Source organism: Rhinopithecus bieti, unplaced genomic scaffold, assembly GCF_001698545.2.
Source record: "Rhinopithecus bieti isolate Rb0 unplaced genomic scaffold, ASM169854v2 scaffold_10548, whole genome shotgun sequence".
NCBI lineage: Eukaryota > Metazoa > Chordata > Mammalia > Primates > Cercopithecidae > Rhinopithecus > Rhinopithecus bieti.
This window is the reverse complement of record NW_016806834.1, coordinates 1600843-1617049: the sequence shown is the minus strand read 5'-3', so window position 1 is coordinate 1617049 and position 16207 is coordinate 1600843. Positions and strand designations below refer to the sequence as shown.

The window sequence follows — 16207 nt, the reverse complement described above, 5'->3', positions numbered from 1 at the left end:
TTTGTTAAAAAAAAAAAAAAGAAAAGAAAATTAAAAATCTAACATAAATCTCTTTTTTCTGAGAAGAGCAAAGGGAGGTCAAGTACGTAAGTGACTTGCCCCAGGCTGCTCTCTTCCCAAGACAATGTTTTCTCCACCACATCATGCCAAATCCATTTTCTGAATAGTGAAAGGGTTAGTAAGAAGCTCGAGTTAAACTGGCAGCAAAATGAGTTTGTGGCCCAGATTAAAGAGGAAATAGTAGAAAAAAGGGGAAAATAGTAAAAATAGGTATCAGCATCAATGATCTATTTCCTAAGTCACCCCCAAATCACGGATACTAGAAAACAGAAAAGTCTGTGCATATTTCTTCTGCAGTATTTCTGCATTACAAACAAGTCTCCAAAGGGAATTCCAGAGTCTCCTTTCTAAATGGCAAAAAGGGTCTCACCACATAGGCCCATATTTAGTTACACTTTGCCTAAGACATAAAATTCTACTCTCAAACATAAAGCACTCAACTTCCTAGTATCTGACAGATTTCTGACACGTAAGTACAGAAACCTGGTCTTTTAAATAGCCACATCAAGGAAACTAAAACTTTTCTAGAAAACTACCACAAGAAAGGATTATATCACCAAAGCAACACTAGTTCTGTTGTGAGAATAATCTAGGCTGTGAGTCTTCATAGGAAAATTGGTGTGAGTTTCCTAGAGGTGTGGAGTAAATGCTGAGGCCTAAATACTGGGAGCTAATCACAAATACAGATATATTTGTGGTTTTCTGATAAAAAGAGTATTTCCCTGTTAAAGCACCAACTGGCACAGCTGCATTACTTCTAAGAGCTTTTTGTCCTGTGAAACTTAGTACTGACATAAAGAAAAAAACTTAATAGCAATGTCTTAAATCCCTAAGCAAAGTTCCCTCAACTCACCCACTTTCTGATGGGGGAAGCCAAAGTTCCTGTTACACTCAAACTTCTAAAAAATCTTGTCCTCTCTTGCCACAGATAAGGAAAATACAAAAGAAAGGGGAAGAAAAGATAGATTAAGAAAAGGATAGAAAAGCAGCATCATCTGCTCCATCATGCTAAAAGACACTGTTCTCCTACCTGGCAAGTCTCTCTTTATCCGCAGAGCTCTGCTCATCATCCGACCTAAAAATAGAATTAATGAACTAAGCTAAAATTAAAATAAAAAAGGAAGGAAGGGGGGAAGGAGGAAGGGAAAAAAGGAAGGAGGAAGAGAAAGGAAATGGAGGGAGGATAAAAAAAGAAAAGGAGAAAGAAGAGAGAAAAGTATATAGAACTAAACAGATGCAGAGAAGAGAGGAGGGAAATGGAATTATAGGCAGGAACCTTGCCTGTAACTCTACAAAGTCATCTGTTAGGATAAAGAAAAAGTAACTTACAAGATAAAGGTCAACATAAAAGCAAAGCCAATATATATTGTAAATTAACATGATCTAAACACAGAAAGCATTTTGCCAATTGATCTCTGTAGGAACCAAAGATATACAGAGTATGAACAAGAACAAACAAAAGGAATTCAGGAATACCATTTTCATACACTGCTCCCAATCTGGAAAGAAAATGATATCTACATGTGCTATTCTATAATGACAAAATTAAAGACAGAGTAAATTAAAGATGATAGTATCAAACAAGTGATCACAAATATAATCTCTCTCTCACACACACAAACAACACATGCATGTGACACACAATGACAAAATAACCAACCAGATTTCACTGGAGAAATTATATAAACAACTCTAAGCACTAGGTTTCTGGCATGTCCTCTATTACTGATTTGTTCCTAAAATAATTCTTAACTTTGATTCAGTCCCTTTGCCATTTCTCTGCAGTATAGCCACACAGGAATGGATCAAAAGTAACAATTCCCCCTCCACTGGAGAAGGATACAAAGAACCATCACTAAATTTTTCCAGAAAACTGAGATACTGTAATGATAGGTGGCAACTGAAGAAATAGCAAGGTGTTGGCAGGCCAATGTATCAGGAATGTGTCGATTCCATTTTAAATACATTTATAAGTCTGGGCGTGGTGGCTCAAGCCTGTAATCCCAGCACTTTGGGAGGCCAAGAAGGGCGGATCACGAGGTCAGGAGATCAAGACCAGCCTGGCCTGCACGGTGAAACCCCGTCTCTACTAAAAAATACAAAAAAACTAGCCGGGCGAGGTGGCGGGCGCCTGTAGTCCCAGCTACTCGGGAGGCTGAGGCAGGAGAATGGCGTAAACCCGGGAGGCGGAGCTTGCAGTGAGCTGAGATCCGGTCACTGCACTCCAACCTGGGTGACACAGCGAGACTCTGTCTCAAAAAATAAATAAATAAATACATACATACATACATACATACATACATTTTATATAGATAAAGAGGCCCTGAATAAAATGTCTAAGTATGACAGGTTAACAAGCTAAAAGATTATTTAGCTATCAAAAATGATGAATACAATAGCCTTATCAATATATGGGAATGTTTTAATAAAATGGTCAATAGACAGAAAATAACACAGTAACAAGGAAGAAGAATGTAAAAATTTACGCATATATTCTGACGACAAGAGAAGGAGAAATAAGTGATATTCAGCAGTTTAGAGTTTTACATTCCTTGGGTTATTTCTTCTAGATAGTTCCTTAACAAACTACAAACTTCTTTTTTTTCAAAAAGTTGAGCAATTTTCAGCTTTTAAGACCCTCTATTGAATTCCCAAGGAGGATATGTGAGATGCACTACCTTCACAAATCATATGAATGAATTCTGTTGTTTGAAAAAAAGTTAAGCATCTAAAATTCCTATTTCTACTGCCCCTACTACTACAGATCCACAATCCCTTATCCACCCCAGTGTTTCTGAATGAAATATATGCACATTAAGCAGGACAAATGAAGACTAAAATCATTCACGCCATGTTTTCATGGCTTTTTGCAATTTCATCAAGATACTGTGGACCTTTACTACCAATAATATTGATGGTCTGACTTTTAATGAAGCTTGAAAACTATCCTCCAAATATCTATGATTAACTTCTCATTTTAGAGATGGTTCACATCCTAAAGACAAGTATCTATTTCAATTAACTTTGATAAACAAATTACTCTTCAAAAACCTCAACTTCACTCCTTTCCTGTTGCCACTGCCAATCTAGCCCAGGCCCTCAAGATTTTATAGCTGTCTTATTATTTCAGCAGCTTCCTATCTATCTCCTTATAGTCCAACAGTCTATACCTTTAATCAATTCTATAACTGCTACCAGAGAACTATCCCTACAATGCATTTTATTTAATATCCTCTAATTCAAAGCCTGAGATTGCATCTCATCACTTCAGAATAGTTTCTAACTACTTCCCCTGATATTTCTTATGTCTCTACATCAATGGTTTTCAAAGTATGTTCCCGAGACCAGGAGCATCAGCAATGAATAAATACTAAATGCTAAGTGCTCAGTTAATCACTGGATTTTGAAATAACAGATTATTCATTTTCTGAGGTAGCTGCAAACTTAATTTATAAAAAAGAAATAATTTATTGTCTAATATTAAATAAAACTTTCTAAAAGAAAATTGACATTTGAGTTAAGAAGAATTTAATAAAAAACAGAGTATATTTCATCATCTTGATAGGTAATTTAAACAAATTTAAGTTTTTTCAATCAAAACTTTACTTGCCACAAAACTGTTTCCTTACTGTCGTTTTTTTTTTTTTCCTGAGACAAAGTCTTGCTCTGTCACCCAGGCTGGAGTGCAATGGTGCCATCTCTGCTCACTGCAACCTCCGCCTCCCAGGCTCACGGAATTCTCATGCCTCAGCCTCCAGAGCAGCTGGGATTAAGAGTGCCACCACGATGCCTGGCTAATTTTTATATTTTATATATTTTATATTTTATATTTTTAGTAGAGATGGGGTTTCACCATGTTGGCCAGGCTGGTTTTGAACTCCTGACCTCAAATGATCCACCCGCCTCTGCCTCCCAAAGTGCTGGAATTACAGGCATGAGCCACCACTCCTGGCCTCTTACTGTCATTTTTAAAAGAACAGGACCAACCAGGCATGGTGGCTATGCATATAATCCCAATATTTGGGAAGCTGAGGTAGAAGGATCACTGAAACCCCAGAGTTTGAGGCTGCAGTGAGCTATGATCATGCCACTGTACTCCTGCCTGGGAAACACAGTGAAAACAATGTCTCTAAAATGTCTCTAAAAATATACATATATTAAATGTCTCTAAAAATATATACATATTAAAATAAAATAATAGGCTGGGCACAGTGGCTAATACCTATAATCCCAGCACTTTGGGAGGTTGAGGTGGGTGAATCACTTGAGGTGAGGAGTTCGAGACCAGCCTGGCCAACATGGTGAAACCCCATCTCTGCTAAAAAAAAAAAAAAATTATTACAAAAATTAGCAATTAGCCAGGCATGGTGGCACATGCCCATATTCCCAGCTACTTGGGAGGCTGAGGTGGAAGAACAACTTGAACCCAGGAGGCAGAGGTTACAGTGAGCTGAGATTATACCACTGTACTCCAGCATGGGCGACAGAGTGAGACTCTATCTCAAAAAAATAAAATAGGCTGGGTGCGGTGGCTCACACCTGTAATCTCAGCACTTTGGAAGGCTGAGGAGGGCGGATCACAAGGTCAGGAGTTCGAGACCACCCTGACCAACATGTTGAAACCCCATCTCTACTAAAATACAAAATTAGCCAGGCGTGGTGGCAGGCGCCTGTAATCCCAACTACTCAGGAGGCTGAGGCAGGAGAATCGCTTGAACCTGGGAGGCGAAGGTTGCAGTGAGCCGAGATGGCACCATTGCACTCTAGCCTGGGAAATAGAGCAAGACTCTGTCTCAAAATAAATAAATTAAATAAAATAACAGAACCATTATCTGTATTCCTATTTTTGTAGATCTATTTAATAATAAATGCAAACACAAAATCCATAATTTATGTTTCTATGGAAACCTTGCAAGCACACTGCTTTAGTTATCACATACACAGAAAAACATTGTATAAAATATACTGCCAGTTTGAAGCCATGTCACCTGAACATAAATGATAGTTATAATATTAAATTTCCCATACTTCCAAACAGGAAAGAGATTGGACAAAGAAATTCAGTCTCATCCAGAAAAAATTAAAAGTCAATATGCTAGGATTGTCTGGTTCTACAACATGGATCATATTGTATATTATGATATATTACCTACTACTATATTACCTGGCAAACCGTTCCTTATCGTTAGACATCTGATCATCATCACACCTGAAGGAGAAAAAAAGGATTGTTTCAAAGCATTGCACTTGTATCTATTTCACTCTGAAATGAAAACTAGAAAGCGGTGAAACTATTCAACAGAAAAAAAGCCAATGGAAAAACATCACAAAGTGATAGAAATAGCAGCACCCCACAGAACTTGAAAGACCCACAACTATTATTTGTCAGGTTTCTGGTATTTCCATTACCCTTACCAGACACACCAAAAAAAGATGATGATCTAATGACAACACAGCTGACTGGTCTGTCAGCACAATTCTAAAGTAAGGGATAGCTTTGGATTTTTTTTTAATTATGGCAAAAAAACACATAAAATTTACCATATACCATTTTTAAGTGTACAGTTTAGTGTTAACTATATTCACATTGTTGTGCAACAGATATCTAGAAGTTTTTCATCTTGCAAAACTGAAACTCTATACTCATTAAACACCATTTTCTCATTTCTCCTTCACCCCAACCCCTAGCAACCACCATTTTACTTTCTGTGTCTATGCATTTGACTACGTTGTAGATACTTCATGTAAGTGGAATCATACAGCATTTGTCTTTTTGTTACTAGCTTATTCTTTCAGTATAATGTCCTTAAGATTCATCTATCTTGCAGCATATGACAGGCTCTTTCTTTTTAAGGCTGAATAATATTCCCTTGTGGGTACATACTACATTTTCTGTATCCATTCATCTGTCAGTGGACATTTGAGTTACTTTGACCTCTTATCTATTGCACAAAATGGGCCAATAAACATAAGTGTGCAAATATCTCTTCAAGACTCTGCCTTCAATTATTTTGTATATATATACCCAGAAAAAAGAAGGGGGAGGCTGGGAGCAGTGGTTCACGCCTGTAATCCCAGCACTTGGGAGGCCAAGGCTGGGCAGATCACCAGGTCAAGAGATCTAGACCATCCCGGCCAACATGGTGAAACCCCATCTCTACTAAAAATACAAAACTTAGCTGGGCGTGGTGGCACACGCCTGTAGTCCCAGCTACTTGGGAGGCTGAGGCAGGAGAATCACTTGAAGGCGGAGGTTGCAGTGAGCCGAGATCACACCACTGCACTCCTGGTGACAGAGCAAGACTCCGTCTCAAAAAAAAAAGAGAGAAGGGGGAAAGGGAATTTGGTGGTGCTTTTCTCAGGCACAACAACCCGACTTGGTAAGATAACTATGATAGTCTTTTTTTATGACGAGGAAAAGGATAAATGAACTTTTCTTTGGATCTGCATGTAGTTGTGACTATTGGATTTTGTGGAAGCAATGACTCAGGGTTAGAGCTAATTCACAGGTATAAAAAAAGACTAGTGGTTACCCTCCTATCTTTCATACACACAGTGAAGTTCCACTAATAGCATATATCATTATAATTCAGGATTAAAATAGGAGGAATTCTCAATAAAGTTGTTTGAAAAAGTCTATCTTCTCCAGAAATTGAAATCTCTTCCCTTCTTCACATTTATTGAGACTCATTAAGTCTCAAGAGGCCTCTTAGAGAATTATACTTCCACTTGCAACTATTTCTTTGTGATAGCCAAGTCACGGTTGTTGTTTTCAAGAGTATTTGGCAAGGTTCATCTAGTCAGTAGCCAGAAATATGAGCCTTAACTTTAAATGTTACTATAAAAAAAGAAGATAGATGCTATTAACTGTATGAAGCATTATAAAACTAAAAAATGGCAAGCAATTTACAGTATGGACATCCTTTGTGTAAAAACAAAAACTGAGATGAGTGTGTGTATGTTCACACATACACATTTATATATAATTGTGTATACACTAAATATTTCTGGAAGGATACTCAACAAACTGGAAACTGCAGTTGTCTGAAGAGTTTTGAAGGTCCAGGCCAGGTGCAGTGGCTCACACCTGTAACCCCAGCACTTTGGGAGGCCGAGCCAAGTGAATCAGGAGTTTGAGACCAGCCTGGCCAACATGGCGAAACCTTGTCTCTACTAAAAGTACAAAAATTAGTCGGGCATGGTGGCAGGCGCCTGTAATCCCAGCTACTCAGGAGGCTGAGGCAGGAGAATAGCCTGAACTCAGGAGGCGGAGGTTGCAATAAGCAGAGATCACGCCATTGCACTCCAACCTGGGCAACAAGAGCGAGACTCCATCTCAAAAGAAAAAAAAAAGAGTTCTGAAGGTCCAAAGTGAAAAGAAGATGTGCTTTAACTCTGTACTGTTTGAAATTTTGTTTTTGTTTTTGTTTTTTCTTTTCTGAGGCAAGGTCGCCCAGGTTAGAGAGCAGTGGCACAACCTCGGCTCACTGCAACCTCTGCTTCCAGGACTCAAACTACCCTCCCACCTCAGCTTTCCAAGTAGCTGGGACTACAGGCACACACCAGCACATCCAGCTAATTTTTATAATTTTTTTTGTACAGGTGGAGTTTTGCCATGTTACCCAGACCGGTCCTGAATTCCCCAGCTTAAGCGATCCACCCACCTCAGCCTCCTAAAGTGCTGGGATTACAGGTGTGAGCCACCATGCCTAGCCTGAAATTTCTATAATAAAATACACTTATATTACTTTCCCAATTAAAGAAAAAACTTAGTTAATAAAACAAACAAATAAGTTTAAGGTGCGGTGGCTCATGCCTATAATCCCNTTTATAATTTTTTTTGTACAGGTGGAGTTTTGCCATGTTACCCAGACCGGTCCTGAATTCCCCAGCTTAAGCGATCCACCCACCTCAGCCTCCTAAAGTGCTGGGATTACAGGTGTGAGCCACCATGCCTAGCCTGAAATTTCTATAATAAAATACACTTATATTACTTTCCCAATTAAAGAAAAAACTTAGTTAATAAAACAAACAAATAAGTTTAAGGTGCGGTGGCTCATGCCTATAATCCCAGCACTTTGGGAGGCCAAGGTGGGCAGATCACCTTAGGTCGGGAGTTCAAGACCAGTCTGACCAACATGGAGAAATCCCGTCTCTACCAAAAATACAAAATTAGCCAGGCGTGGTGGTGCATGCCTGTAATCCCAGCTACTCGGGAGGCTGAGGCAGGAGAATCGCTTGAACCTGGGAGGCAGAGGTTGTGGTGAGCCGAGATCATGCCTTTGCATTCCAGCCTGGGCAACAAGAGCAAAATCAAAAAAAAAAAAAAAAAAAAAAAAGGAAAGAAGGAAGGAAAATAAATAAATGATATTAAATCTGGGCACCCACACAATCAAATCATTTTTTTTGAATTGGGCTCCTTTATCAAATGTCTGTTACTCAGCAATGTACAGGCTACCTGGGTAATATTCTTCCTTTCTTTGAGTCTTACTGTTTTCCTTACTTGAAAACAAGACAAACAATTGGTCTTCAGCAAGAATATCCCCCTTTTCTGAAAGAACTCCTTCATCAATATATTAAAAAGTCCATTTTCAGACCGGATACAGTGGCTCATGCCTATAATCCCAACACTTTGGGAGGCCAAGGTGGGAGGATCGCTTGGGCACAGGAGTTTAAGACCAGCCTAGGCAACATAATTTTAAAATTAGCCAGGTATTATGGCTCATATCTGTAGACCCAGCTACTTAGGAGACTGAGGTGGGAGGACTGCTTGAGCCCTGGAAGTCGAGGCTATAGTGAGCCAAGACTGTGCCACTGCACTCCAGTCTCGGTGACAGAGTAAGACCCTGTCTCAAAAAAATAAGAAGAAAATAGGCCAGCCATGGTGGCTCACGCCTATAATCCCAGCACTTTGGGAAGCTGAGGCGCATGGACCATTTAAGGCCTAGAGTTCAGGACCAGCCTGGCTAACATGCTTTTCCTTACCTGAAACCCCTTCTCTACTAAAAATACAAAAATTAGCCAGGTGTGGTAGTCGCAGCTACTCAGGAGCCTGAGGCATGAGAATCGCTTGAACCTGGAAGGCAGAAGTTGTAGTGAGTCAAGGTTGCACCACTGCACTCCAGCCTGGGCGACAGAGGAAGACTGTCTCAAAAAAAACAAACAAATAGTCCATTTTAAAAGCTCCAGAATATTAATTACTCAAAAATACAAATTCCTCACGCCTGTAATCCCAGCACTTTGGGAGGCCAAGGAGGGTGGATCACGAGATCAAGAGATCGAGACCATCCTGACCAACATGGTGAAACCCTGTGTCTACTAAAAATACAAAAATTAGCTCGGTGTGGTAGCACACACCTGTAGTCCCAGCCACTCGGGAGGCTGAGGCAGAAGAATCGCTAGAACCCGGGAGGGGGAGGTTGCAGTGAGCCGAGATCGTGCCACTACACTCCCGGTGACAGAGCAAGACTCCGTCTCAAAAAAAAAAAAAATACAAATTCCAATTCCTGCTACCTATAAGAGGAGTCAACAGGTGTCAGAGGTACGGTATGACAGAGTCATAGATTAATGACACCTCAACCAATGAATTACGCCTCTCAGTATGTACTCCCTTGTGTAACACCCTCATACACTCACAACTGGAACATATGACTTGCTTTGGCCAATGAGACATAAGCAAATGTCATATAAGCAGAGGTTTGATAAGCACTTGCACACTGGGATTTGTGCTGTAGATTGTAGCTATCACCACACGAAAAAATTCAGTCTGGCCTCCTTGAGGATAAAAAAACCACATAGACAGAAATACCCAGCCATCCCAGCTGAGTCCAGTTCTCAGCTGACCAGCTGAGAATGCAGTCTTATGAGTCTAGGTGAGATAAGCAGAATAAACGTGCAGTCAATCCACAGAATTGAGAAATAACAAACTATTGTTCTTTTTAAGCTATGAAGTAATACAGAACTGATACAGAGGGTTTGTAAATGCTGTCCTATCCTCACTGAGATCCTTTCTCTAGATATATTAACGGAATGCTTAAAAATTTTCTGAGATATAGGAATATCTATAGTTTTACGATGAAGTACTCTCCTTAGACTTAAGGACAAAATTTACAAGTCAGAAGTATAAAGATCATAAACTAATTTTTAATATCAGACATCTAAGGAAAGTTTTCCAGTCTCTTACCTCAAAAATTTACTGTTCCCTTCTCCATCATCATCAAAATCCAGCCTGAGGAAAGCCAACAATAAATACTTTAAGCCTGCTGATAATACAAAACATTAACAAGTTAAAATTTCTCAACACAAGCTACCTGTACACCCACCCAAATGGAATAATGAAAAGAGGAAGCGCAGAAGTCAAACAAAGCTACATTACCTCTTCTTCATAGTCCCAAACTAAGCAAAGAAGAACAAAACTGGGGCCGGGCGTGGTGGCTCACACCTGTAATCCCAGCACTTTGGGAGGCTAACGCTGGTGGATCATCTGAGGTCAGGAGTTCGAGACCAGCCTGGCCAACATAGTGAAACCCCGTCTCTACTAAAATACAAAAATTAGCTGGGCGTGGTGGCAGGCACCTGTAATCTCAGCTACTCAGGAGGCTGAGGCAGGAGAATTGCTGGAACCCGGGAGGTGGAGGTTTCAGTGAGCCAAGATCACGCCATTGCACTCAAGCCCAGGTGACAACAGCGAGACTCCGTCTCAAAAAAAAAAAAAAGTACAAAACTGGGCAATAGAAAAAAGTACCTTCTGCTACCCTAACACTTTCTTAGAGTAGCAGTCAATTTTTGCCAAAGTTTTGCATCAGACTACAACCTCAATAAAGGGAGCAGGAATCCACTTAGAAAAGGTAAGAAAAAAATTAACATAAATAATTCAGGTCCATGTTTCATTTCTATAGCCTGCTCTAAGCCATGTTACCGAATTTCTGAAACATCTTTCAAAGCAGTGATCTTACATAAAGGAGTAACTTAACAACTACGAAGATTGTTAGATAATGTTTCTTTCCTTCATTGATCTAATAAACGTGAAATATATTCTACATTCAAGACACTGTGCTAGGTGAGGTGAAAACAAGAACCTTGCCCTCAAGGGGCTCTTCACCTAGAGAAATACAAATATAAAACAAGTGAGAATAGGAAAGTGTCACATAAGGGGTACAATCAACATGCTACAGACATTCAGTGAAAGAAGAAGTGAATTTCATTTAAGGAGATTAGGAAAGATTATAAATAATAAAATAGGCTGATCTCTGTACACTACTGAACTAAATATTGCTCATGTTACCACCTTAACCTAGTGATCACTCTTTTTACTTCTACTAGTGGGATACCTTGACATTATGGGGCTCTAGATGGGTCGCATTTGAAGTACATATACAGCATCAATCCTGAAAGTGTTTGTTCCTCTTCCTCCTTCCTGAATCCCCTAATCTGATCACCTGTAAAATCTTACCTATCTACCCAGTAACTCAAATTATTTCTTTCTTCTCTTTCTTTCTTTCTTGTTAAGAGACAAGCTCTCGCTCTGTTGCTCAGGCTAGAGTACAGCGGCATGATCATAGCTCACTGCCGCCCTGAGCTCCTGGGCTTAAGGGATCCTCCCATCTCAGCCTTCCAACTAGCTGGAACTATAGAAGCATGCCACTGCACCCAACTAAATTTTTTTATTTTAAAAAATCTCAGCTGGGCATGGTCGCTCACACCTGTAGTCCCAGTACTTTGGGAGGCCAAGGCAAGCAGGCTGCTTGAGCTCAGGAGCTCAAGACCAGCCTGGGCGACATGGTGAAATCTCGTCTCTACAAAACATACAAAAACTAGCCAGGCATGGTGGCACATGTGTAGTCCCAGCTACTTGGGTTGGGGGGTGCAGGAGGGGCTGCAGGCCTTGAACCTGGGAGGTCAAGGCTGCAGTGAGCTGAGATTGGGCCACTGCACTCCAACCTGAGTGACACAGCAAGACCCCGTCTCAAAAAAGAAAAGGGGCCAGCCATGGTGGCTCACACCTGTAATCCCAGCACTTTGGGAAGCTGAGGCAGGTGCATCACTTGAGGTCAGGAGTTCAAGACCAGCCCAGCCGACATGGTGAAACCCCGTCTCTACTAAAAATACAAAAATTAGCTGTGCATGGTGGCAGGCACCTGTAATCCCAGCTACTCAGGAGGCTGAGGCATGAGAATTGCTTGAACCCGGGAGGTGGAAGTTGCAGTGAGCCAAAATTGCGCCACTGCACTCCAGCCTGGGTGACAAGAGCAAAACTATGTCTCAAAAAAAAAGAAGAAAAAAAAGGGAAGGGGAAAGAGAGGAAGGGAGGCAAGGAGGGAGGGAAAGGTAATTGCTAAGTCAAACAAAAAAAACGAAGGAAGTAAAGAAAAGAAAGATAATTTCTAAGTCAAAGAAAAAAAAAATCTCGCCATTTTTCCCAGGCTGGTCTCGAATTCCTGGGCTCAAGTAATCCTCCTACCCAGCCTCTCAAAGTGCTGGCATTACAGGCATGAGCCTCTGTGCTCAGCCCAATAACTCCAATTCTAAGAATCTAAAGAAATAATATGAAATAGGAAAAAAAGTTTAGGTACAAAGAAGTTATTTGCAGCATTATATATAACACCAAAATCTTCAAAACAATTTAAATGTCATAAAATAGGAAGTTAAGTACATCCGTTCATGCAACCATTAAAAATTATGTTTATGGCTGGGTGCGGTGGCTCAAGCCTGTAATCCCAGCGCTTTGGGAGGCCGAGGCAGGCAGATCACGAAGTCAGGAGATTGAGACCATCCTGGCTAACACGGTGAAACCCCGCCTCTACTAAAAATACAAAAAAAAAAAAAAATTAGCCAGGCACGGTAGCGGGCACCTGTAGTCCCAGGTACTCGGGAGGCTGAGGCACGAGAATGGCGTGAACCCAGAGGCGGAGCTTGCAGTGAGCCAAGATCGCACCACCACACTCCAGCCTGAGCGACAGAGCGAGACTCTGCCTCAAAAAAAAAAAAAAAGTATGTTTATATAGAATATGTAACAATATTTCTTTTAAAGGGCCGGGTACAGTAGGTCATGCCTGTAATCCCAACACTTCAGGACATCGAGATGGGAGGGCTGCTTGAGCCCGGGAGTTTTAGACCAGCCTGGGCAATGTAGTGAGACCTCGTCTTTAAAAAGAAAAAAAAAAGTTAGCCAGGTATAGTGGCATGCACCTGTGGTCCCAGCTACTTGGAGAACTGAAGTGGGAGGATTGCTTGGGCCCAGGAAGTTGAGGCTACAGTAAGCCATAATCATGCCACTGCACTCCAGCCTGGGCAACAGAGCAAGACTCTTGTCTCCAAAATGTGTGTGTGTGTGTTGCTTATTATTTACATAAGGTGCCAAAATGTGTGTATGTGTATTGCTTAAAATGTGTGCGTGTGTATATTGCTTATTATTTATATAAGGTGAAAAGACCAGGCTATATAAAACTACATAATTACATAACTATTAAAAACAATTTACGGCCGGGCGCGGTGGCTCAAGCCTGTAATCCCAGTACTTTGGGAGGCCGAGACGGGCGGATCACGAGGTCAGGAGATCGAGACCATCCTGGCTAACACGGTGAAACCCCGTCTCTACTAAAAAAAAAAATACAAAAAACTAGCCGGGCGAGGTGGCGGGCGCCTGTAGTCCCAGCTACTCGGGAGGCTGAGGCAGGAGAATGGCATAAACCCGGGAGGCGGAGCTTGCATCCACCTCCACTGAGATCACTGGATCTCAGTGAGCTGAGATCCAGCCACTGCACTCCAGCCTGGGCGACAGAGCGAGACTCCGTCTCAAAAAAAAAAAAAAGAAAAAAGAAAAACAATTTACATACAAAGACTGAAGGAAATACAATTAAAAAACGGTAGATTTTGGCCTGTGTATTGTTCTTTCTAACTTTCTGTATTTTCCAATCTTTCTTTAAAAGAAATATTAGGCCAGGCATGGTGGCTTATGCCCATAATCCTAGCATTTTGGAAGGCCAAGGCGGGCATATCACCTGAGGTCAGGAGTTCAAGACCAGCCTGGCCAACATGTCGAAATCCCATCTCTACTAAAAATACAAAAATTAGCTGGGTATGGTGGTGCATGCCTGTAGTCCTAGCTGCTCGGGAGGCTGAGGCAGGAGAATCCCTTGAACCAGGAAGGCGGAGGTTGCAGCGAGCCAAGATCGCACCACTGCACTCCAGCCTGGCAACAGAGTAAGACTCCATCTCAAATATAAATAAATAAATAAAAATAAAATAAATATTAAAAGACTTCTTTTAGGACAGGTGAAGTGGCTCATGCCTGTAAACCCAGAATTTTGGGAGGCCAAGACAGGAGGACTGCTTGAGGCCAGGAGTTTGAGGCTGCAGTGGGCCATGATTGTGCCTTTGCACTCCAGCCAGGGTAACAGAGCAAGACCCTGTCTCTAAAAAAACCAAAAGAAAATTTTAAAGACTTCCTTTAATATATTTTCTGATTACCAATCATAAATGTTCATTTCAGAAAATCTGAAACATCAAAAACAAAAGAAACCATAAGTCACCCATAATACTACTACCCAGAAATCTGATATATATTCTTTCAGTTTTTTCCTATGTACATGTTATACATATTTTTTGACAGTGAAATACCATAATACTGTAACCTTTCTTAATAGCTTGTAAACATTTTTCTATACTGAAACATATTTGTCACTTCTAACTACATAGCATTCCATTTTAAATATACTATGACTTTCTCAAGTGATGCCCTAATTTTGGTATTTATAATACTTGTAATTGTTTGTTACTATACATAACCATAACACAGTGTTTAAAGAGTAAGCTACAAAACTAAACCCCCAAGGTCCATATCCTATATCTGACATTTATCAGCTTTACAATCTTAGAAAGTTACTTATTTAGCTTACACTTCAGCAAATGGTTCAAATGTTTAAAGCTACTGAACACATAGCAAGTCTTAATATGTTACTCGTGTCACCACTGAGCCCAGGCATCACTCTTCCATTACTATTGGTGGGACAAAAATTAAAGACTGGTTATAATTAGCTGCACAATTTTAAAAGAAAAGAAGGAAAAGGAAAATTTAACACCAGAAAGTAAATAAAATAGTGCCCATTCTTCAAGGCCCCTCTAAGGCAACCTCCTTTCTGAAGCTTTTCTCAATGTTTACCAACAAATGTATTATTTCCATACACAGAAAAACATAGCACCAAATTTGTTCCTTTCTAACAAAACTAGGCATATTCTATCATATATTCGTGTGTATAATAATTATTTCTATCAGAACACGACCAACTTAGAAACAAGGACTGTGACTTACTCATCTTTGCATCCTACTTGCAATCAGCACAATGCCATAACACTAATTAGGAATTTAATAAATACTTTTGGAGCTCAATGGACTCTGCATTCCAAACCAAGCAACATATCAATAACTTAGAAGACAGCTATTCTAGAGCTCAGCATTCTCTAAATTCAGAAAAGCAGCCTATCAAAATGATTTTGGGAAAACAGAAACAAAGCTTAATGAAAGCAGCAGTTTTCTGAGGCACAGTAAAATCTCCCGGCTTAGCTACAGTCCTTTACCTTACAGAAATTTTGGTTTAAAAAGAGAACTGCTTACGGGAAACTTGGATAAAAACATAAATTCTTCATAAAGAAAAATTCAGGGACTAAGGAGACTTATATGACAGTAGTGTAGTAAGTAATCAAGTTGAAGTGAGACGGTCAGAAATAGCCAAGTGAGTTCAGCAACTAAATAAATTCAGCAACTACAGCTGGTTTTATAGGAGAGCCATTCATAACACTACACTCAAACTCACCCTGGTCGCCGCTTAATAGCCCTCTGGACAATGGCTCCTCCACCTTGAATTCCAGGTCCAGGGTTTCCAGAGGCAATGGCTGGACCCAGTGATGGTACATCTGACGTCATTTCTGTCAGGAAAATCATGAAGTAAACATTTTTAAAAAGATGGTCCTTGCGTATCAGCAGTATCAACTTAGCTAAAAGAAATGTTCAAGCTATAGACAAAATCTCAGCAGTTGGCTAAAAATCCCAAATGCTCATATCCAGATTGCTCTTCTTGATTTTTTTTTTTTTTTTTTTTTTTTTGGGCCCAGGGCCCCCTTTTTTGCCGGGGTTAAGGGGCACCGTGAT

General features: G+C 40.4%; 1 protein-coding gene across 4 annotated transcripts in view; it reads right to left on the bottom strand.

Annotated features, from left to right (window-relative positions):
* Positions 1 to 16207, bottom strand: part of ARNT (aryl hydrocarbon receptor nuclear translocator) — a 66674-nt gene that overhangs the window by 32773 nt on the left and 17694 nt on the right. For 2 of the 4 annotated variants that reach the window (XM_017877773.1, XM_017877774.1), the window contains exons 2-5: positions 15873 to 15984; positions 10244 to 10288; positions 5225 to 5269; positions 1091 to 1135 (exon numbers count right to left, since the gene is read on the bottom strand). In XM_017877773.1, the coding sequence (XP_017733262.1) occupies positions 1091 to 1135; positions 5225 to 5269; positions 10244 to 10288; positions 15873 to 15984 (247 nt within the window). The remainder of the gene's footprint in view (positions 1 to 1090; positions 1136 to 5224; positions 5270 to 10243; positions 10289 to 15872; positions 15985 to 16207) is intronic. The other 2 variants (XM_017877775.1, XM_017877776.1) reach the window with 1 other exon arrangement.